Source organism: Podarcis raffonei, chromosome 3 (assembly GCF_027172205.1).
Source record: "Podarcis raffonei isolate rPodRaf1 chromosome 3, rPodRaf1.pri, whole genome shotgun sequence".
Lineage (NCBI taxonomy): Eukaryota > Metazoa > Chordata > Lepidosauria > Squamata > Lacertidae > Podarcis > Podarcis raffonei.
The window spans coordinates 65,675,921-65,700,275 of NC_070604.1; the positions used below are offsets into that span (position 1 = coordinate 65,675,921).

A 24,355-nucleotide genomic window follows, 5' to 3' on the forward strand; every position below is an offset into this window, starting at 1 on the left:
TTCTCCCTGATTTAGTCATACCTATGCTGAGGATCACTTGATCATTCTGGCTGGGATCCACCAGTCCCCTTGCCTTCCATCTTTAATCCATTGGCGTGTAAAATTAGTCTGTTGGCTTGTAAAACCTTGCTGAATAGATCTTTTCAAATCTAAGTAACACCCACATTCAAAAATGTTTTGTAAAGTGTCAATTAAAAAATACATAAGATCCATGCTGGATCTTTCTGAAGGTCCATCTAGTCCTCCATGTGGTTCTCACAGATTCCTATGGGACAAGCAGGACAGGAGCCCAACAGCATTTGACCCACTTGTGATTCCCAGCAACTTACTGCTTTTGACAATCAAGACTAGCAGCTACTGATAGCCTCAGCTAAGAAACAGATGAAAAACCTGCTTATTTTTAATGGTACAACATAATCTTCATCACTAATCCAGGTTTATGTCTGTTTCATGCTTCTGTGTATATCCATAAATTTTATTACAGATAATGGAACTTTAAACTTGCAAATAAATACACCACAAATAAATGTCAGCAATGTTACAAGGAACATGAAGGGCTAAAAATAAGTATTTATGGATATATTTCATTTGTTCTGTTATAGATGACCGTGCATAATGTTTCACCTACATTGTATATTTTTATTTGGAAAACAAATGATTTAAACATCATTCATGTTTTGTTGTTGTTGGAGGCACATCTGCATATTATTTATGTTAGTTTAAGCGGACATAAAATTCAAACCACAGTTTCTCTATAAAAATATAATCTCATTTGTACTTTGCGACTAACATTATGTTTGGAACAGCATAGCTCTCCAATTACTTTTTAAGACTAGACAGCAAATATGTGAAAAGTTTAGTAGTTGAGGATTTGCAAGAATGTTTCAGGAGAGCCTTTTAAATGATTGATTCACCCATAGATCCTCACTATTTTTAAAATGTGGCCCTTCATCTTTGTCCTCCTACCTTTGGTTATGAACTCCCTGGGCATGGATGTTTCTCCTTAGAACACATCTGATGCTAAATGCATGGTATATAGTGACACTAGTAGATGCTCTTTAAAATGACTCCGATGTTAAAGTCTATTCTCTGTTGCTAGGGAAAGTAGTTTACTCATGTTACAGTTCCTTCCTTTAGCTAGCAGGCAGGACTGGAAGAAGTTGACAGGAAAGAGATGAACATTTTGCCCCTTCAGCCTAAAATAGATTCTGTCTGGCAAGCAGGAGCTTGGGTTGCTGCAGGGCACCACATCAGCCTCCAGTAATCCCTCCTCAACTCTTCTCATAACCCAAAAGAACTAGAGTCATTAGGGGAGAAAGATCAGCCCTGCATCACAACTCATTACAGAATACAGCAAATGGCTACATTGATGAAGTAGCCATTATGACGAGCAAGCAATAAACAATTGGACCCAGTACCTCTTCCCAACATGGTATTGAGAGTAACTCCACATCTTTGCCATGCACTGGAATGAAAGTTCACTTAAAGCCATTTAATCATCTCTACTTTCTTTTAACTCCTCATCACTTCTATAAACCAAATCTGGTGGATCCTGCTGGATCAGACCAAAGCCCTATCTAATCTAGCATCCTGTTATCACAGTGCCGAACCAGATGTCTGTTGGAAGCCTGTAAGCGCAACAGCACTCTTGTGTTCCTCTGCAAGTGGTATTTAAGGAATACTGCCTCTGATATTGAATTTAGTACACAGTCACCCTAGCTAGTAGCCATCAATAGCCTTAGCAGCCATGAATTTGTCTAAAGCCCCTTTAAAGCCAACCACATTGGTGGCTGTCACTACATACTGTGGTAGTAAATGCCACTATTTCAACTATGCACTGTATGAAGAAAAAATGTTCTCCATCGGCCCTGAATCTTCCAACATTCAGCTTCAGTGGATGACCCCATGTTAAAGTATTAGGAGAAAGGGAGTAAAGAGTCTCCCTATATACTTTCAACACACCACACACAATTTTAAATATCTCTTTTATGCCCCCCCCCATATTCACTTTATTGACCGGAATTTTATTTGTGTTGTGGGGAAAGGAGCGATTTTGACTTTTCTGATTCTCCTTCCACATTACTGATGAGTTTCTGCTAGATTGCAGAATCATGGGGCTGTTCCTTTCTATTAAGATTGTAGTTGATGTCTCTATGGAACAGACCCTTCTACCTTCCTGATTTGTCATTTTTTTATTTTTGTAGTTCACAACATTGGTTGAAAGAGTGATCCTTTAATTAAAAAGTATAGTCAGAGTTTGAGAAACCATATTTGATTTTCCGTTTTACACTGATATCCCCCTCTTGCTTTTTCTTAACTACTCTGAATTTGTTGCTTAGATGTTACTACAGGATTTAGATAAAGGGGATACCAAGATGAGTCAATTCAATGATCTATCAAACAAACTTCTTCAAGACTACAATGGTGATGACACAAGAAAAGTGAAGGAAATAATGGATCACTTGAATACCTCATGGATCAACTTGAAACAAAGGTATGTGCAAACAAACGTGTGCCTCAAATTCATATTCTATTAATTCAGGTATAACCTAAATTGGGGGCTTTCTTACCAAGTGTATCTAAATCAAGGAAGAACTCTAAACTGTTCCTTTGTGCAGCGCAAGCCAAATGAAGCTGTTCAGATTTCTGATTCTTTTTTCCAGCATGGATCCATGTGTAGCCAGGTCTTTAAAGTTCCTGAGATATTTGTTTAATAAATATGGGCTCTTGGGAAGGTCCCTGTTTTGGGAAAATATAAGGTTGTATCATTAACTATTTTTCTGATCAGCATTTCCAGCACTGTTGAGAGGAGTGCTCCATCAAGATTGCCCACCTCTTCCTTGTCTATGCTATGTTGTCAACTGTCTTGTGCTTTTGGATTTTCTTGACATCCCTATCACCAAGGGTACACAAAACCTACTGAAAGTGAAAGCAGTGCTTCCTGAATATGGAAACATTTTCAATTCCTTCTTTAAGTCATTTTTGGAAAATGGTTGAAAGAAAGGTGCTTTTTGATGTTTCCAAAAAATGTGAGCATGCATCTCATTTGGTTCAGCCCAAGTTCTGTAGTGCCAGGAAATAACAGATTTCATTATGGAAAGTCCTTGAGCAGAAAAACAGCTATCTGTGTCTCCTTCAATGTAATGAGAACACATCATTGTTTAGCAGCATTCTGCCTGACCCAGTCAGGTAGTGGTCAAAGTAAAAGATTATGCATGTGTAACATACTTGGACATCCCTATATCCACAGGCTAGAGCAGGGGTAGGGAAATGGATCTGGCCAGTGGGCTTGATCATTATTTTCCTCATCTCTTGCAGGCCAAGTATGACCTGGCTATGGGTCTTGCTGAGTGCTGTTGCTCCACAACAGAGCACTTTGCAAGGGATTTAGCAAGACCCAGCAATCAATCAGCTGATTGTCAGTGCCTGCAAATGGACTTTTGGATGAGTCAGATGTTTCTTTACATGCCCCATGCCTGAGGTCGTATATGGCATCAGCTTTTAGAGCAAGTGGGCATAGCTTGGCGGAAATGGCCTTCCAGTTTGGGTCCACGAGCCAAAGGTTCAGCACCCCTGAGTTAGAGTCTTCACAAGCAGTAACATTGTGAAAGCAGACTATTGCCTTACAGATGTACCTCATTACCTTGTATAAGTAATCCTCTCCAAGAAAGCCTTCTGTCCTCTGTAGGGAGTCCTGGATTACACTTTGAGAAAATATCCCTCAACTTCAGTTTTTAGTGTTTTAAGCCACAGAAGCTCCCTGTCTGATCCTGAAAGGAATAGAGTTAATGATTTTTCCCATTTGAAAATAAACTTCTTGCAGTTGAGTCACAATTCCTTCTTTGTATAATAGTATGTTTTCTGCCTCCAGCTATCATTCTCTTCGTTACCTTGAACAATTTTATTTTAACCCGAAAAAAGTTTCCTCTAGAGATGTGAAGATGGTTTGTTTTTAGGTTGCCTTTTTTCATCATTCTACATAATTTCATCAGTCTTGTCACTTTCACTGTGTTAAGACCCAAGAGTCCCTTCTCGCCTGGATTTCCCTTTATCTTTTGTTAGCATTTGTGGTTTCTGTACATCAACTCTCTTTCAGGCCAGTTGAGTAAAATTATTAGACTTTATGTATATGTTATAAAATATCATAGACTTGAAAAATATGTCAAATAATAAAATGTATAAAACAAATTTTTTTTTTCCTTCCAGTAGCACCTTAAAGACCAACTAAGTTAGTTCTTGGTATGAGCTTTCGTGTGCATGCACTTCATGCACACGAAAGCTCATACCAAGAACTAACTTAGTTGGTCTTTAAGGTGCTACTGGAAGGAAAATTTTGTTTTGTTTTGACTATGGCAGACCAAAATGTATATACTTCATGGTGCTGGAGAATAAAAAGATAGTATGCTCATTCTCAATGTGCTCAATATGCATTGCAAAGTATTGATAGTTGCAACATTTCTAAAATAAAATAACTTTGCAGGTAATGTTAGGGTGGTATATGGCTAATTCATTTTGGCATGAATATTTGAAGGTTAAAAAACTGGCCAATAATTTTAAGGTAAATTATGGAGGAATTTGTATTGGGACTTGATAGGAACAGTGCAATCTTATTGTAAATGAAGCCAAGCGGTGAAACAGGCTTTGAAGGCAAAAGTGAACAAGCAGCTATTTAAAAGAAGCTTGGGTAGATTATGTTTTATCTTGAAAATGTGATGGAGGAGGAAACTAACATTTAGAAATCTGTTTAAATACTTCAAACCATGAAGCAGGTAAACATGCTGGAACTTATCTATGTGTATGTAGCAAAATGTATATACTGCTTGATTATAGCAAAACCTCTGCTTACAAGAAATACTAAAATTATCAGAAAAAACAGTTAAAAGCAATTAAAAATGGATTATTAACAGCAAGGAAAAGAAAGATTAACAACATCTGAGAGTAAAGGACTGCTGAAAATAATGGAGAATTTCAGCATTTTCTCTAATTGAAACTTCTTTAAAACCAACATGTCCCTGCTTGTTATATTAATTCAGACCATTTTAAAACCACTGGCATTGAAGAGATTGCCCTTTCAAATTTGAGCTGCTGTATAAATTAGATATGCTACACAGTGGGCAATAATTGTTTATACTTCAGGGTTGAGACTGGGTAATTTGTCAGTATCTCTGTAACCTGGATGAATAAATTACATTCTTTGTCCCCAGTCTCAGACTCAGATATTATTTCTTGAATTTAGTCTAGACTTTTTAAAAAGTCTACTTTCATGTTTTAAAAACCCCTAAAAGGGATTTTAAAAATAGGACACCCTCCTTGCAACTTTAAAACCACTGTTTCAGTCATGCATGTGCTCACCTATAACCCCCCCCCCATTATGATAATCAGCAAAGTTATTCTTTTTGGAGTTCTGTAAAGCTACAGCAAATATGAAGTTAGATTTACCTTTAACTTCATTAGCCCTTTAACTTCTTGTTGTTAGCTTTATTGGTGATTCAAACGTTACGTGGGTTTGGACTTCCTGTTACCTGACAATTCTTTTGCGTTATCTTGTTGAAGTGCTAATGTGCTTTAAATTAACTAGGACTACGCAGGGAACAGATTTTGGACTCAAGACTGAAAAACACATTGAACAGTACTAAGAAGGGGAATTTCAATGTTACCTCTGTCCAGCAGCTGGGGATGAACAGAACATGGTTCTATCCTACTGTGCTCATGTTATGTGTTCCTAGATGCACCTGGCTGGACAATGTTCTCGACTAAATGGATATTTCCTCTGATCCAGCAAGTCACCTGATACATTCACAAGATCATGTGGTTCATAGCATCTTTATTTTCTCCTTAGATTTTGTTTTTCTGCCTTGGCAGCATCCCTATACTCCAAAAACAGCACAATCCTACTGCACGATCTTAAATATACTTACATGAAATGGGATTTATTCTTAGTTAAGGGTGCACAGGATTGCATCCTTGTATACTTTAATGAACAAATATCTCTACTTTATCTCTTTATTGCACACATGCTTCTTTGATAGTATTCAGGTAGATTTGGGCCACTTAGTTAATGCACCACAGGAAGAAATCCAGCAGGTGAAGCTCTCATGACCAAGGGGCGTTTGCAAGGGCATTTAGCGGAGGAGTTTGAGGGGTGTGCTGTCTCACGATGTATGTAGGACTAAGAGACATGGATGTGTGTATGTGTGCTCCTAGTTCATCTACCATTGCCTCTCACACACCAGAGGTTTGTTAAACTGCAGGTTCTAATTTTGTCAGGACTGGAGAACTGTGGTTTAAGTGATCTCTACAAACCAGGTTATAAAACCATGGCTTAATCCTGATCCATAATACACTACATAGATTATTTCAGAATTTAAAACAGGAGAGCATGAATAAGCATGCCAAGACATTAGCAGTTGTTGATCTTAATGATAATCATTTCATCATCCATCATCTGAATATCTGCCCATATTTTCACCAAACATTTCTCATTTAGGCAGAGCTGTTTTACAATTTGTTCTTGGAACTAATTTCACAGTTATTTAGATCTGGATCTGTGAGTAGTAGTAACTATCACATGGACTGTTGCATCAGTTTATTATTTTATGCTGCAGTTCACACAGGGTTTTACATAGGAGATCATCTGGAGGGGCACAGTTGGTGGTCCCCTGTATCTCAGAAACCCTGCTGGCCCCAACTAGATGTCAGGCATTTAGTGCCTCTGGTCTCATGCTCTGGAATACTCTTCCAACAGAGATTCAGCAGGTGTCCTCACTGTTAACCTTCAGATGTCTCTTTAAGGCTTTTAATGCCTATTCAATTATTTAATTTCCCTTTTTAGACAAACCGGTCATTCTTGGGCTTTTTTTGTATTGTGTTTTTTATGTTGTGCATCTCTTTGATATTTTATGTGAGTGGGTGGTGTGGGTGCATGTGTGAGTGAGTGTGTGCATTCTCTCTCTCTCTCTCTCTCTCTCTCACACACACACACACACACACACACACACACTCATAGGTATGTTCCATACTGGCACAGGTCCCACTTCACCTTATATGGTGGCTCCACACACTGGCTATTAGGAATCACAAGAAAATATCTTACTGCAGAACAGTAATTATATTAAGATGCTTTGGTAGGAAATCTGGATATGTATTTTTTGCTAAATGCTGAAAAGATCTTGTGGGAAGTTACTACAATTGTGTTGGAGCACTCCAGCATAAAATTTAATTTGTGGAAGTGTGTGGATTCTGCTGTCGGTAGCTGCACACACTAAATCCTCTGGATATTAATGTTCTGTGATGGTATAATTCTTCCATATAGAACTGTATTTTGTGTTGGCTCAAAACTGAAGATGGGGAAAATACCTCGATTATTATGTCTAGAGGTCCTAAGCCCCATGCATTTATCCTTTAAATATGAGCAAAGTTGTAGCTGCCTTAAAAAATGTTCTTAACTATTTATTTTAAACATATAATTGAAATGTGGTCTATTCATTCTTTGTGTTTCTAAAAAATATATATGCATGCGCACAAAGTTAAACCATTGTGCCAGCCATCACCAATACTTTAAAATGACGTATTATTCAATGATATAATACTTGAAGTAGATATTTGGAGAGGATGCTTTTGGTACTATAGCTCTGAAATTTGGCACTTGCTTATTGCAGATTTTTTGGCAGCAAAAAATATATAGATTTGGCACCTTCTTAGCCTACCAATAGATTATCACCAAAACAATCTTCAAAAATTAAATCCTGTGAGTTGATCATGTTGCCTGAATTAATTTCAGTTTGGAAAGATGAAGTTCAGTCAAGGTCAAAAGTGTTGCAAATGTTTACAGAATACTGAGGTGTGTAATAGAAGACAAGCGCAATATGTGAAATATGAAAGAAACTCTCAAATAAATTATGATTCTATTAAAGGAGGAGTTGCAATCTCCCAAGTAAGTGATAAAAAAAGAACATCTGTTCCACTTTTTAACAGCATTGTGGTCTGTACACTTCAGGGAGTTGTTTTCATTCATTGCGAAAAAACTATTTGCTTGCTTCACAACGTCCTGAAAGTGTGCAGTTAAGTTCCTCACACTTGCAACATTGCAATATGGTTACAGCAAGAAGAGTATTTAGTATATTGAATCATTTTCATAAATTGTAGCATCTTGCAAGTAAATGAATACGCATAGAAATTCCAGAACCTGTGGCATAATGCACCAAAACAAATGTGCACCAACTGCTCTGTCTTAGATTTAATGATTCCTTTTTGCAATTTTTCTGAGGTCAGTGTTATTTTTCTTCCCTACAGAACATCTAATAGGCAGAATGCTTTGGAGGCTGAGCTGAAGGCAGTGCATGCCTTGCTCAAAGACCTTGAAAGTTTCCTCAAGTGGATACAAGAAGCAGAAGCTACAGTTAACGTGCTTGCAGACGCATCACAACGAGAACGCGCTGTTCAGGACAGTGCTTCTGGAAGAGAACTGAAAAAGCAGATAGAGGTAAGAGCATGACAAGTTTGTGTGTGTTAGTTAAAGTAATTAACTTGCCTTTACGATTAAAATGCTAAAGCCAGATTGCAATAAATAAAAACAACAATAACATGCAATTAATAACGAGTCCAATGCCTGCTGAAGAATAAAGGCTGCTGCACAGTAACGGAGGGCCATCAGCTAAGGGATCAAAATGAGCTGCTAAATCTGAGTGTGTATTTTAAAGAAAATTCCACAAAGTAAATGTTTTTTTATCCATAAACCTTGTTTAATAAATCTGTACTTAAAAGTTACAGTAATTTTAATGAAGTATTCCCCAAACCTCTAGCCCACTGGGCCTCTTCACAAGCATTTCTATACTTTCTAAGTAGGAATGCTGCAAATCAAGAATCAGCGTATCATATCTCACACCAGCCTAAATTTTGCCTCAAGAATCTCTCAGAGACACAAAGCTCCTATATTGTCAGATAGAAGGGAATCAATAAGTAAACTTTGCTAATGGGAACTGCTATGAGGAGTCTCCCTTTCTTGTTATTTACTAGCAAGCAAGGTCCAAAGGTAAGATTGGTGGCAGGAAGGAAAACACCTTGTGACAGCTTACCGTTGCTGATTGAATGCCATTAATTCACATAGGAAAACCATAACCCAACCTGATTTTTGACATAGGCTTTGAAGTAGAGGGATCATTTCAGCAATATGATTTTCTGCGATATAAAAAGAGATTTCAGTAAATTCATACTAAAAGAGCAAATGTACATTTTTGTGAAGTCTTCTCTTGGTCTTGTTAGTATTCATTTTTTCAGTAAGAGTTGCCTGTTTTGTTTCTGGCTGTTCTGAAGACACATAATTATAATGTAGCTATCCTTTATCTATTAGCACGTATGAATTTCCCAGTTTATTCTTATACAGTGATACCTCTGGTTACAGACACTTCAGGTTACAGATGCTTCAGGTTACAGACTCCACTAACCCAGAAATAGTACTTTGGCTTAAGAACTTTACCTCAGGATGAGAACAGAAATCGTGCGGCGGCAGCTGGAGGCCCCATTAGCTAAAGTGGTACCTCAGGTTAAGAACAGTTTCAGGTTAAGAATGGACCTCCAGAACGAATTAAGTTCTTAACCTGAGGTACCACTTTATTTCGCCTCTGAGCTCTCTAACCATCAACTAGTCTGAAACTCAAAACTACTGTTGACCATGAGGGATGCGGGTGACGCTGTGGGTTAAACCACAGAGCCTAGGACTTTCCGATCAGAAGGTCGGTGGTTCGAATCCCAACAACGGGGCGAGCTCCCGTTGCTCGGTCCCTGCTCCTGCCAACCTAGCTGTTCGAAAGCATGTCAAAGTGCAAGTAGATAAATAGGTACCGCTCTGGCAGGAAGGTAAACGGCGTTTCCGTGCGCTGCTCTGGTTCGCCAGAAGCGGCTTAGTCATGCTGGCCACATGACCCGGAAGCTGTACGCCAGCTCCCTCGGCCAATAAAGCGAGATGAGTGCCGCAACCCCAGAGTTGGCCACGACTGGACCTGGTCAGAGGTCCCTTTACTGTTGACCACTGCTGTCTACTAATGTGGATGATAGATGGTAAAGGAAGAGTGAGCAGCTAAGAATTGGCTCAGAAGTTTTGAATGCTGAAAATAAATTGCATGATGGTTTTTATAACTGTCTCAAAGTTGATAAAAGGACAGATAAACTTCAAATATTGTTTGGAGAATGAATGGGGGTTGTCTTTCAGTATAGTATTATTACTAAACACATTTCTGATCTCATCACTGAGGTATTGGAAGGAAATGGGACCAGCCTTATTTGCTTGGCCACCATGAGAGAAGGATGCCAGACCAGATGGTCCATTGGCCTTATCTAGCAGGCCTCTTTTTACATTCTTAGGTTCTTATCTGTCCCCTTTTCTTTCTTGGAGGTTGTGAAGAGCTATTTTCTTGATTGCTTAGTGGTATATTTGGCAAACCAAGGGCAGGTAGGTGTCCTCTTTTGAGGCTGTTGTACCCTTGACTTTAAAGCTCAGGAAGCTGAATAGCAAAGTTAAAACATGCGAAATTTCCTCTAAATTGTGAGGAGGAAATTTAATATACTTCCCTTATAATTATGGGATCCTTGTTTGCCCTTCTTGCATTATGCGACTCCTTCATAGTTATTTCCATTTTACCTGAATATTTTAATACATTTTCTACTTGAATAATTTCCCTTCATTACGTGCTATAATATAGTCTCTCCCAATGTAGAAATAAATGGGCTTAGTCATGTGCATGCAGCTAAGAGTTCATGGCAAACCCTTTTGATGGTCAACAAAGTTTGATTTGTTTTTAGTCAGTGAGAACTTGTTAATCATAAACGTGCAGAACTAACAATGCAGGCATTCCTTCAGAGCATTTGCAGCTAAAACTTAAGCATCTTTGCTCTGGGACTGCAAATGCAAAGGAAACAGCAACTGAAAAATGGAGCACAACTGCTGGATCTCTAGCAAATTGTCCACCCCCCCCCCCCGCCAACTGTGGCAATGAACTGAATCATTTATTGAAGTGACCCTTCACTTGGCAGTGGTTACATACAGTGGTTTCACTGCCCCCTCCCCGCCCAATTCCATCTTCAGCCTTATCCTATGACTATAAATTCTCTTTTTCAAGAATGCACAACTAACTCAACTGGTTGTCTGGAGGTGTGATGCTTTTAGAGGTGTTAATGGAACAGTGCATGAACCTAGAGGTTTTCCTTTATTATCCTTTGGATGCTCAAGCTCCAGCTTGAAGGTTGTATGTGCCAACAGCCTCAGTGAAATTAAAAAGGGTTTCAAGTTGCACTTCTCAGACTGTGCAGTGCCACTGTCTGAATCATCACAAAGTTTTGCAGTGTCCCTGCTCTTTTGAGTAGTTCGGCCATACTTCTTATATTCGAAGGAAGGACAGGGGAAGTGGTTGACTGCATAGTTAATAAAATGAGGCAGTGTAGTATGTCAGCAATGTAATTTTTGTTAGCTTGGCACTTCTTTCCCCAGCAAAAAACCTTTGCTGCAATCCTCCTTGGTTGTTATTTGTGCTGCTTCTTTAGACCTCCATGTTAGGAAGCAATAGCGATATACTTTTGTTTACTAGGGGGTATGCGTCCTAGATAGCTTCAGCTGGAGAAAGCTTGTACATTGCAGTGCTAAGGGAGACCCTCAGTTCAAATAAACCTAAAATCTCTTAGATTCTCGCCCCCCCCCCCCCCGTGAAGATAAATTAAGTGTGTGCGTGAGAGAGAGAGAAAGAAAGAGAGAGAGAGAGAGAGAGAGAGAGAAGGAAGGTTGCTCTGAGGCCCACTCCCACTTTCTCCCCAGGATCAATATACCATCTGAACAAGTCTAGAATTTTCGATAAGATAAACCTTAGTTTGATGTAGAACATCAAATACAAGGCAATTCATATGTTTCTATATTTGTACAAAATATTAAGCATTACAGTAAAAAGCAATTATAGGATCCACACTTTGTGCAAAGACAAAATGAGAACATAAAGTACAGTATCTTATACTATTATCTCATTTGATTGTATGCTGACGATTTCAGTGAAGGAAATTTCTGTTTAAAGTATGATCCCATCTTTCACTTTTTAATCAAAATGTTTCATAGTAAAAATGCCAGTAGCAAACTGATGTGAATATAAGCATTACATGAACTCTAAAAAATACAGATTACAGTGAATGTTAGTAAATTCTGCAAGGTTTGTTTCATGGCAGTAACTAAATTAAACTCAATGACCGTTTAATTTTATTCTAGTTTAATTCTGTGTAATGGATGAATTAAATGTTTGAGCTAGTGGGTTGCAGTTACTTTTTGTAGATTTTCACTTGTATCTAGTGATTTATTTCTTGTGATTTATTTTTTTGCTATTTCTTAGATGTAGACTTTCAGCTTCTTGGGAGCAGTATGTAATCTATGTACTACAAAAATCATTTTGGTTTTAGTGCATTTATGGCCAGTTATGCACACAAGGGAACAGCCTTTCCCCAGACAACTGGTTGTTTACTGTGTTCTGTCCTGTTCTTATGACAAATACTAGGAAAACCTGACTGATTCTATTTATTTTTGGAACTTAGAGTTTTGCAATATATTTTTCATGTTTTCCAAAGGAAAATCCATCAACTATAGTTATTTCTGTTCTATTGGCTATGACAAGGCTAACTTAGCTGGTTTGTCACTCAGCTCACACTCTGATCTTAACAATCTACGACTTCCTGAAATGTTTCCCACATCTTCTTTGAGAGGTACACTTAATTTCCAGGTATTGAAGATAAGCCAAATGATATCTTCATCAAACAGAAAATATTAACAAGGCTGATATTGTGTATAGATCTCTCTTTCTGACTGTTATTTCAATTTGGATCCTGGATCAGAACTTAAAAATTCCCTACACTACTTTGTGTCATGAATTACCCCACTTGGCAGTGGGAAACATGTGTACTTAGATATTTTCACTGGCTATAAAGTATGTGGAAAAAAGGACACGGTGTCTTTAACAAACAAAAAGAGGAAGAATTGTGATATTTTGTATCATAAGGTTGTGCAGATGTTATGTTTCAGAGTATGTTGGTGTCAGGGAACTGCCATCGGAACTAGAGGAGGAGGTGAGGCTCCACAGCGATGCTGGAGAGGGGCCAAGCAGGGAGAGAGGCAGGTCTCCTGTTGGGGAAGAAAATCAGCGCAACACCAGGGATAGAGGGGGGCCAATGGGGGAAGCAGAGAGCAGGCTCCGGGACTCTTCACTGGACACCAGCAGGGAGAGCACAGGTCCTCCGCTACCCACGCCCTCCCTGCGCAGAAGACTTCCACGCAGGGAGAGTAGGAGGAGACTGGGCGTCAAACAACTTTTATGTTGGAAAAGGTTTAAGAAACGCCCACTGACGGATTCTGCCAGCGACTGAACAGCCACGGTGTGGATGGCTGTCCAGCGAGAAATGGTTTAACCAGCCAACCTAGCCCAGAGCGGCGGCTATTTATGCACAAGCAACCCCTAAAGCCATTACAGTTGGTTTCCAGTTACTTAGAAAACATGAGAGCAAAACATGAAAATCTGTACCGTACTGCTGGCAGTCATCCTAGGGTTAGTGTTGACCTGATTTCCTGCATGTGTCATAGCATTCAGCAGGAATTAGAATGAGGAAAAGGTGCCCAGTTGAATGAGAATAGTGAATATATTAGAGGCAGCATTTTAAAATATGTAATTGTTCAGGATTGCTGGCGAAAGACTAGGTACAGTTGAGGAAGATAGCCCTCAGGCACTATTATTGACAGCCTGGGGGGAAAGTGGGAATTTTACTGAAAAAGTTGATCTAAACCAGGGGTAGGCAACCTAAAGCCCGGAGGCTGGATGCGGCCCAATCGCCTTCTCAATCTGGCCCACGCACTGTCTGGGAATCAGTGTGTTTTTACATGAGTATAATGTGTCCTTTTATTTAAAATGCACCTCTGGGTTATTTGTGGGGCATAGGAATTTGTTCATTCCCTCCCCCCCTACCACATGGTCTGAGGGACGGTGGACCGGCCCGAGGCTGAAAAAGGTTGCTGACCCCTGATCTAAACCCAGAGAGTAAGCACGAAGGTTGAGTGTCTGAAGAATGTGTTAGAATTCTTAAAGATGATTATAGGTCCTAAGATAAAGCTGTGGCAAAGATATGGCTGGGAGAATTAATTTAAATATTCATATACTTACAGAGTAGACCTGGAAGTCAGTAAAGGGATTATGGTAGGCTTGGCCAAAAAGTTCTTGTCATATGCTAGAAACAACATTCTACTTAACAAGGCAAGAACAGACATTGCATGGAGAATGAAAATATGTAACAGAAGAATCCTGGGAGACAGTATTACTTCAAGAATCACACTTTTAGGGAACAGTACAACCCCTAGTTTACCATAAAGTCCAAATAAGGGTTTTGGTTTTGTTCCACTGAAACTTAAGTTAGTAAAGTTTAGCTTAACACTGCCATTTGTTTAAAGTGAAACAAAATATTAAAATGTAAAACTAAGTTTTAATGAGTTTTTCCATTGTTTCCATTGTTATGTTTTGTTTGCTGCTTATTGAAATTTTTTCAGCTTATTCTTGGTATTTTAAGCTTTTAGAATTTTCATTGTTTCATTTTATAGTACGGTTTGCTTTTGCTTTATGTTTGCTACTAATATGTAAGTAGGAAAGTGATTTACATTTTTTAAAAAATATGTAAGTGGCCTTCCTCCATATCCATAGAAAAAGTTAAATTTTTAGTTTAGTGCTACCAGTGTCCTAACTATGCAGTGTAACAAACCATATATTAAAAGCAACTTACCGTATTTTTTGCCCCATAGAGCGCACTGGCCCATAGGATGCACCTAGATTTTTTTGGGGGGGGGAAATAAAGAAAAAAATTTTTATTCCCCCCCCAGGCGTGGGGCTGGGGAAGCCCGAGCTTCCCCTGACCCAGCCCCCAGAACAGGCAGCTCTCCGCAAGCCTTGGGAGACCGGTGCGACTTCCCGCCGGGCTCCCATGGCTTGCAGATATCTGCCTGAAGCCCAAACCAGGTCAGGGGACAGCGGGATGGCGCGCTGTGCCTCCCTGCTGTCCCCCGAGCTTGTGGGGCTGGCGGCAGGAAGAAGCGGGCTTCTCCCCGCCGCCAGACTCCAAACCAGGTCGGGGGACAGCGGGATGGCAGTGTTCCGCCTCCCCGCTGTCCCCCAAGCTTGTGGGGCTGGTGGCAGGGAGAAGCGGGTTCTCCCCGCCGCCAGCCTCCAAACCAGGTCAGGGGACCAAAGCCCGAGGTGCGCTGTGCAGCGCGCCCCAGGCTTCGAGATGCAGGCTGCTATCCGCAAGCCTAGGGAGCCCGACGGGAACTCCCGCGGGCTCCCAAGGCTTGCGGAGAGCTTCCTGAAGCCTGGAGAGTGAGAGGGGTCGGTGCACACCGACCCCTCTCACTCTCCAGGCTTCAGCGAAAGCCTGCATTCACCCCATAGGACGCACACACATTTCCCCTTCATTTTTGGAGGGGGAAAAGTGCGTCCTATAGGGCGAAAAATATGGTAGCTTCCCTTGTTCACATGTGGTGGAAACCTCAGCCTCATCTGTATAGCCACACAACGTTTGTCCACAGACCTATCATTAGCAATTTCAGAGCTGCCACAAATAATACAGACTGCACTATTCTAATAACCATGGAAATTCTACCAAGGAGGGATTTTCTCTTTTAAATAAAGCAGGATTGAGAGAGCATATGAAAATACTGTAATTACACCTTACATGACTTAGGCATGAAATATTTGAAAAACAGCCTCCTTCTCTGCAGACCTTTGGTGTTAAGATCAGTAGTGGGACCCTCTTGATGGTACCACCATCCTCAGAAGTTAAGTGGGTGGTGGCCCAGGAGAGGGCATTCTCTGTGGAAGCTCCCAGGTTGTGGAATTCACTCCCCAAAGAGTTGCATCTGACACCTTCATTGTATAGTTTCTGTCATATGCTGAAGATGCAACTCTTTGCCCTGGCCTTTGGCACTTGGGATATGTGTTTTGAGGACCCACCCTAATTCATGTATTTGGTTTTAGCTACAGTCATACCTCGGGTTGAAGTAGCTTCAGGTTGAACGTTTTCGGGTTGTGCTCCGCGGTGACCTAGAAGTAACGGAATACGTTACTTCTGGGTTTTGCCGTTTGCGCATGCGCAGACACTCAAAATGACGTCATGCGCATGCGCGGAAGTGGCGAATCGTGACCCATGCAGATGCGCAGACGTGGGTTGCGTTCGCTTCAGGATGTGAATGGGGCTCTGGAACGGATCCCATTCGCATCCAGAGGTACCACTGTATTTTATATATTGAATTTTGAATTTTCTGCTTTGGAAGCTTAGGGTGATGATTAAGTTGAGTGATAAGATCTATTTAGGCTGAAGAAAGCTTTTTGTAGAAAAAGCAAGGGTTTGTATACACATAATGAAATTTTGTGCCTGAGTAAGGGGAAGCTTCCCACTTGCACAAATCATGCACTTGCTTATTTTGGACAATTTATTTTCTTTCACTCTTTATGGGCTAGGGGGAGGAACTGAGGAGGGTCCTGCAGCCTCACCCACTGAACATGAACCAACTTATTGGGTCCTCCTCTGTAATCATAATCATAATCATAATCATAATTTAATTATTTATACCATGGCCATCTGGCTGGGTTTCCCCAGCCACTTGGGTGGCTTCCAACACATATAAAAACATAATAAAATGTCAGACATTAAAAACTTCCCAGTAACAAGGCTGCCTTCAGATGTCTTCTAAAAGTTCTGTAGTTCTTTATCTCCTTGACATCTGATGGGAGAGTGTACCACAGGGAGGGCGCCACTGCCAAGAAGGCTCTCTGCCACACTTTCAGACCTGCTCTTGCAACTACCAGAGTTCAGAAGTTGCTCTTTACAAAGCTAGGCAAAATAAGGGGGGCGGGATGTGAGATTCTTTGAATGTTGCACTGGTAGTGTTGTTGAGTACTAAACTTAGAATCATAGAACTTCATATTTTAAAACCTTGTATTGATTTACAGAATATGCACCAACCAGGCTAAAGGGTAAACTTAGAAAAAGTTAGAAGTTGTCAAGTTTTAGCTACTAGAGGTGTAAAACTGTATCCTTGGGAAAGCATGTGGGATCAAGCAACGTCACTTAGCTAAATGTAGCCAATTCTGTTTTGTTTTGTTTTAACATTAAGTGCCTCATTTGTCTTTTCTATTTTGTTGCCTCAAGTTAGAATCTCACAGTAAGTAAATATTTGTTGGCTCTAGTCATGCACGGAAAAGGTTGCTTGCAGTATTTGGTGAAAACATTTGCTTTCCTGATTTCTGAGCTGTTGTAGGAGTACGGTAGCACTCTATTCAGCACACAGGCAGAGAGGATGGCTATTTAAGAGGAATCGTGTGAGCTTTTGTAAAAGGGATTACCAAGTAGTCCTGAAGTTGTGCTCCTTATGATTGGGAAGAAGACTTTTTAGATATGTTCTCTCCCCCCCCCCATCCGAAGTATTGTGGGACTGCCCCAGTGCATGTCTGTCATTCTCCACCTGCCTGCTTCTCCAATAACGCGGGAATATTAAAAAAAATACATGGGGGTTGGCAGGAGTAGGTAGGAAGAAGGAAGAACCAATCAAGTAGTCTCTCACACAGTCTCTGACACTTGAGAGCTTTGTTCTTGTGAAATTGTTTTACTTTGTTGTTTCTACATTCCTACAGTACAAGAGTAGTGTTGGGATAGAGCAGGGGTAGCCCATGCATTACCCTCAGTACACTATTACACTCCCAACTCCTATCAGCCCCAGTCAGGATAACCATTGGTGGGGATGATGGGAAATGGAGTATAATAACATCTGGAGGGCACCACCTTGGTTATCCTTGAGAATAAAGCCATTATATACTTCCTTAGTATTAGTCCTTTTGTGATGTATGTTAGAATAATAGAATTGTAGGGTTGGAAGGGACCCAGAGGGTCATCTAATCCAGGCTTCCTCAACCTCGGCCCTCCAGATGTTTTAGGCCTACAACTCCCATGATCCGTAGCTAGCAGGACCAGTGGTCAGGGATGATGGGAATTGTAGTCTCAAAACATCTGGACGGCCGAGGTTGAGGAAGCCTGATCTAATCCAATGCCCTGCAGTGTAAGAATATGCAGCTGTCCTATATGGGGGTCGAACCTGCAACCTTGGCGCTGTCATCACCATGCTCTAACCATCTGAGCTATCCAGGCCATGTTGATGGCATGGAGTTTATTTCCAGAATAACTATTTAAGTATGATCCACTAGAGCCATGTTTCTGACACAGTATCTGACCTGTTGATCCTATTTATGACTGGGAAGGAGTTTTAATCTTGGTTATTTTCCTTGAAGTGTTCCACGTCCTTTCCTTGCAGGGTGTGGCTAGGGTCAAGTGCCTGAACCATACTTGCTCTTCACATGCCATTTTACAGTGCATTGGGTTTCTGCTTGTGGAATTATTTGATTCGTTCAGCCCTGGTAGGTGGCTTGATATTAGAGCAGGACGTTTGATCCATACGTTCTGTTTTTATTGATTGGTTAATGACATTTACAATGTCGCCCAATAACAGGCTTCTCTGGGCGGCTTACAAACAATAAAGCATTAATATCCAAGAATAATCACAGAACAGTAAACCAACTCTAGCATAAAATGCCAGCATAAAAATTTCAACAGCAAAGGCTTCAGCGTCATAGGGGGGAAATATGCTGCACCACTAAAAGTATGCAGCATATCTAAAATTCAGTGAATTCAAAGGTTCACAATTATAAATCAACAAAATAAAAAGCCCCTCACATGGCATTAAAAGCCACACCAGGTGAGCCTCTCTGTGGAGGGACCTGCCACATCATAAGATACATATTTAATGAAGAATATTTGTATGTTGCATATCCCACCTTTATTTTAGTGTTGAACTCAAGACAGCCGACACAGGGTTCCCAGGCTGTCTCCTATCCAGCCACTGGCCGCCTGACCAGTCTCCCAGACTTGCTTTGCTTCAGAAGCACTGCAGCCTCATGTGACTTCAGCCTGTGCCTTGTTACACTTTGCCACATTTGAAGTATGTTCTCACTGTTAGACTCACACTGATGCTGACAGCAAAAGAATAGCCTCATTATGAAGCATCTGTCTTAAACTAAGTTCCTTAAATGATACAACTTCTCAGAGTTTGTTATCAAGGTCCAAAGCTTGTGAAGAATCCTGCCCAGGGGGAGGGAGCAGGAGGGTGAGTAATCAATAACTAAAATATTATCTTGCTAAAATCATACCCAGTTGCCTTATTCTTCAAATGGACCTATGCAGGAAAGGTTCTAATTGGATTTTTCACCATAATAACATTGGTACTTCTACATGTAGAACGATTCCTTTCGGAGCTCTGGAGATGAATGAGCTTTAAGAGAATCTTCACAGGATAGGGTTTGCCCCCTGCAGGTCTTCCTTTTGTGCAAGATAATCTAGCTTTTGAGAGCTGTCGCTATGTGATTTATTAGCCTTTAACGTATGGCTGATATAATTAGGGCAGGTATCCCTCTGCTCTTCTCATAAGATTTATAGCACACTGTATTATTCACTTGCTCCACAGCTCTGCCAGAGCTGCTTCCAGTGTGAGCGCGAGAGCATCTTTCTCCAGAGTGAGGGAAGGAACGCTGCTCTCTTTCTTCCTATGAGGCATATTCAAAAGGAGAACTGTTGTGATTATGTCTTCCCCGAGGAATTCTGCTTTGTTTCTGCAGCTCGGTGCTGTCAATTCATAAACCTTCGGTGGTATGTAGTTCACTCTCCCCATTTGGTAGCAGGCATTTTCCCCTGGATCTGCCAGGCAAATGCAGGCTTCGAGGATGCCGGCAAGCTTTTGTTTTTGTGTGTATTTGGCTTTTTGAAAGAAGAGACACTTTAACACTATGCTAACTGCCTTTGCCTTTGAGTCTGTCACTCGGAAAAGCTGCCCTGGAAGCGAGCATGCTCAGAGAGCTGGCAAATCGTTGTCCAGTGACCAAGAGGAAATGATAGTTGTTCTTCATTTATAATGCAAATTTTGAGGTGTCTTCAGAAGTGTGGCAAACTTAAAATGATGGCGGTGGTGAGAACATCGCTGCAGAAAGTTGTGGTATTGTTGCATCGCTTGCAGAGAATGGCAGTTTCTTCCCCACGTTATCAGAAGCTTTGCAAGGTAAGTAAAAACTGGAAAGTTAAACTATTGTTTCTTTCTTTCTTTCCTTGCACTAACAAATTGGATGAATATCTATATCATCTATCTATCTATCTCTATCTATCTATCTATCTATCTATCTATCTATCATCTATCTATCTAGAAACACAAGTATGACTTAGTGTGGTTAGGCACTAGAAATATTTTCTTGGGAAATATTAATTATAGTTACTGAAATGGATACTTTCTTGGTTTCATTATTTTTAGCCACAGTTGGGAAGATGCTGTTAGAAATGCTGCTTCTTATAAAGATCAGTTAAAAGGTTAGTGTAAGAGCTGTTCAGTACAGCCCCCCAGTGTGTTTTAAAATAACAGTCCATATTTCAATTTACAAAAGTTTAAGGTGGCACCTGCTTTCTGCAGATCTGCAACCAGTGGAGCTTCTATTGTGTTACATTATTTTTTCTATTGAAGAATTAGATAGGAAAATGGTAAAATGTCTATATTTCATAAAATGTATACGCTGCTTTTCCATTCAAAAGCCCAAGGTGGCCTAGTGCTCATGACAGTAATGTAAACATCTACTGCTATGAGTTGTAGATTCTGTGTGGTTGCAGAACTTTTGCTGTAGTGGAACTGCTTGAAAGTGCTTGCTAATCTTTAACTTTGAGATACGAGGGAAAATCATTAAAGTTGGTTAACTTTCAAGGTAAGAGTCTCACTCTGTAAATCCATTCGTGAGCCATTTCTCATACAGCCAACCTAGCTAGAAAGGACAGAGTGGAAGCAGGAGGAAACACAAGGATTTATCTTTCGGCGGGTTATTGGAGAACTGGTGGATGTCTTTTCCTTATTTTGAATCAGCAGCAGCAGCAGCAGCAACACACACACAAAGAAAACAAGAGAGGGAAAAGGAAACAGTGATTATCTTCAAAGCAAGAAACTGGCTGTGGCTGGTAGAACTTCTGATTTTTAATAGTACTGAATATTGCTGTTTTAGAAGTTAATTCTTGTTCTTTGCTTCAGTGTGAACTGATAAAAATTAAACAATATTGTTTGCATTTTCCATCATTTGTTATGAGAAGAAAGAAACAAATCTCCTGGTTTCTTGGCTATCTCTTTTTTGCTTCCTTAAATTATATAGGAATGACTAGATTTCTAAAATATTTATAACTTTGTATAGATGTTTCAGAAGGCATGCTGTGAATTTGAAAATATCCAGCCTGTACAAATACAACTTTTAAAGCATGACTATCTAAATTATTTTTGTTTCAGCCACGTAAAAGAGTAAATTACATAGCTGGCATTCATTGCAGCTTTTGGGTGAAAAAAATTCTTTTTCGGAAACTTGTCCAGAAGTGTGTAAGATGTTAATGTTGGGCATGAAATAAGACAGTGTGGTTGGGTTGTTTGTAAGCTTATAGTTTTTTTTCTTATCACATCAGTCACTCGGCACAAGCAGAGAAGCCAACTTTGTAGTAGTACTAAGATACTAGAAGAAATTGCCCACGTAGAACAGATGTCAGTAGTGATGCATTTATCTTGCTAACTTAGCTTGTGAAGCAGCAAAAGGAAGTTTTATTTTATGAATGGGAATTAATGGTGTATTTATCACTCAGAAGTGTCTAACAGCCTGGAATTATTGGATACATTTTTTGTTCAAAACGATCATTTTCTAGGGAGAAAGAAATACCATTTTAAATTATACACTGTTCTTTTCAGTTGTCAATTGAAGTGTTCAAAGTTTGTTTATAATGCTCATTCAACTGATGTTGGGAAATGTGTTACAATCCCAGCCTCTTCCACCAGGTGTCAATGTAAGGCAGTGATAAATGAATGGTTAATGATATAGCACAATGAAAATCTAATGTGCACTGCAAATTTTAAAGCAACTTTCAATGAAATAATGAACTGCACTGTTATTCTACTATGCTCATTTCATTGGGGAAAGACATAACTGAAAGTCTCAATATTCTTGTGCACAAAAAAATCTTTATTCTTCTTGTTATAATCGTAATAATGCAACCCTGTAATTTGACCATTCTGTGTACTAACTTGTATGCTAGGAATATGGTAAGCATATCTGTAGCTGTATTAAGATTGATTTCAATAGTGTAATGCCAAATGATAGAATACTTAGCAACATAAGTACTTGTTTTATTCCTAGATTTAGGGGTGACACTATCCCCCCCCCCAAATGTTCACTTAGAGTTTTGGTGAGCAGTAAATTAAAGCTGTCTTAAAATGAAATTAATGGAAAATATCTTGTAAATAAGTTCAGAAGATTGCTAATAAAGATAATATTAGAAGTGTATTCTTATAAGTCTGAATTCTACAATTAATTTTTTGAGCTGGGGAGTAAAAGATAAAGTTCTAAAAATAGATTGTAAACAAAAGCCTGTCTGCTGTATACTATAAGATCTCTGGGAAAAGTGTTTTGTCCCTCCACTGGGTGGGGGGTTAGGGAATGGAATTGCACAAAGCTAAAAAACAGGTGTCCAACTCACTTTTGATTTTGGTCATGCCCTTCACTGGCTTCTACTCCACTCAGTCATGCGACCCATTACCCTGCATAAAGTTGCCCTTGACAGCAAACAGTTTGCCCACCCCCTGCTTTAAAGGCACAGCAGAATACATCTGGTAGGTTTTCCTAATACAGTGGTACCTCTGGTTACGTACTTAATTCATTCCGGAGGTCCGTTCTTAACCTGAAACTGTTCTTATCCTGAAGACCACTTTAGCTAATGGGGCCTCCTGCTGCCACCGTGCCGCTAGAGCGCGATTTCTGTTCTCATCCTGAAGCAAAGTTCTTAACCCGAGGTACTATTTCTGGGTTAGTGGAGTCTGTAACCTGAAGCGTCTGTAATCTGAAGTGTCTGTAACCCGAGGTACCACTGTACATTTATCATTCTGGATTGGATCCAGTGGTGCCCCTCTATTCACAAAAGGGACCCTTTTTGAATTCAAGGCGTTTGTTCTGTTGGAGGTTTCTACAAATGGATACAGATAGGGAGGAGGCAGTATCTGCAATATATTCTCCCTGTCCACCCCCCTATACTACCTCTCATGCTGTTTTGGAGGGCCCGCAACTGTGCTAGTGGGATCATCGGACCTAACCCACCCTCAGTGTTGACATAACAAAAGTAGGGACATGAATCACAATCCTTTGGTTATGCCCTTCCCATCAATTTCCCCTTCAGTTTCTGGGGGCATCCCATACTTCTGGAAGTATGGTGTCAGTCTTCTTGAGGGAAACTGCAGGAATTTTCTCCAAATATTAGCTTGCCGCTTCCTGAGATTGTAGAGTCTACTTACAGGATGGGAGCAGCATCACTCGCTTGCTCGAGCCCCAGGGATCTATATGGCATTCAGCAATCTCTGCTCTTCATTCTCTTCCTAATATCTGCTCATGCAGCATGAACCTGCTCAGGACTAGTCAGAAGCTCTTAGGACATAAAGAAACAAAGTGAAGCAGCGTGTGGGTAAAGATGGCTGGCACTTTTTCTTCATAGTCCATGAAATGTGAACATCATTGCACTTCCACTTGGTATATTTGATATCATCTACAAGCTTTCCAATTCGGCAGCCATGACTGAGCCTAAATTGGCTTGAAGCTCAGCAAAGTAGCATTTTTTGAAAAGAATTTCTGCTTCATGGAAAGAAATGTGAGGCGTTTCTAAATACATCAAAATAATATAGAATACCACAACTTTTTAAATGGCTAAGGTGGCTTGAGTTCCTAATGAGTAATAATTTGGGTATACTCACCCTTCATATCAAGAACTTCCAGGTCACTTTCAGCTAAGAAGACAAGTATAACAAAGGCAGTTTAAACACAGTGAATATTCTGCCAGAAAGTATTCATTTACAACACAACAAATAAAAACTATTTAGAAAATGTATACATGGGAACATCTGAAAGTCTAGTCTGGGTATGACATTTATCTCCAGTCCTGAAGTGACACACGATAACTTACATGAGTTGCCAGCTTCCTTGGATGTGATGATAAATGATACAAATGCTCTAAGCTACGTCTGGCTTTCAGATGAATGCTTTATACATATGTTTTTTTGAAGAATAAATTTCAATTTCAGAAAGCTTTTGTGGAAATTGATGAAAATATAAAAATAATGATGAGCGCAAAAGGAAATGTATGGTGCTATATGATTAATCCTTGCAGACATGGAAGTTTGACAGATTCAGGGCAATTGAATTTAGAG

General features: G+C 40.0%; 1 protein-coding gene and 1 long non-coding RNA gene across 7 annotated transcripts in view; one reads left to right on the forward strand and one right to left on the reverse strand.

Annotated features, from left to right (window-relative positions):
• UTRN (utrophin) overlaps nt 1-24,355 on the forward strand; it is a 316,563-nt gene that overhangs the window by 129,201 nt on the left and 163,007 nt on the right. For 5 of the 6 annotated variants that reach the window (XM_053382087.1, XM_053382090.1, XM_053382092.1 and 2 more), the window contains exons 50-51: nt 2,340-2,494; nt 8,293-8,482. In XM_053382087.1, the coding sequence (XP_053238062.1) occupies nt 2,340-2,494; nt 8,293-8,482 (345 nt within the window). Of the gene's footprint in view, nt 1-2,339; nt 2,495-8,292; nt 8,483-19,559; nt 20,156-24,355 lie in introns of those variants that run through there. The other variant, XM_053382093.1, reaches the window with a different exon arrangement.
• LOC128410622 (uncharacterized) overlaps nt 1-24,355 on the reverse strand; it is a 47,348-nt gene that overhangs the window by 19,196 nt on the left and 3,797 nt on the right. The gene's annotated exons all lie outside the window — the stretch shown is intronic.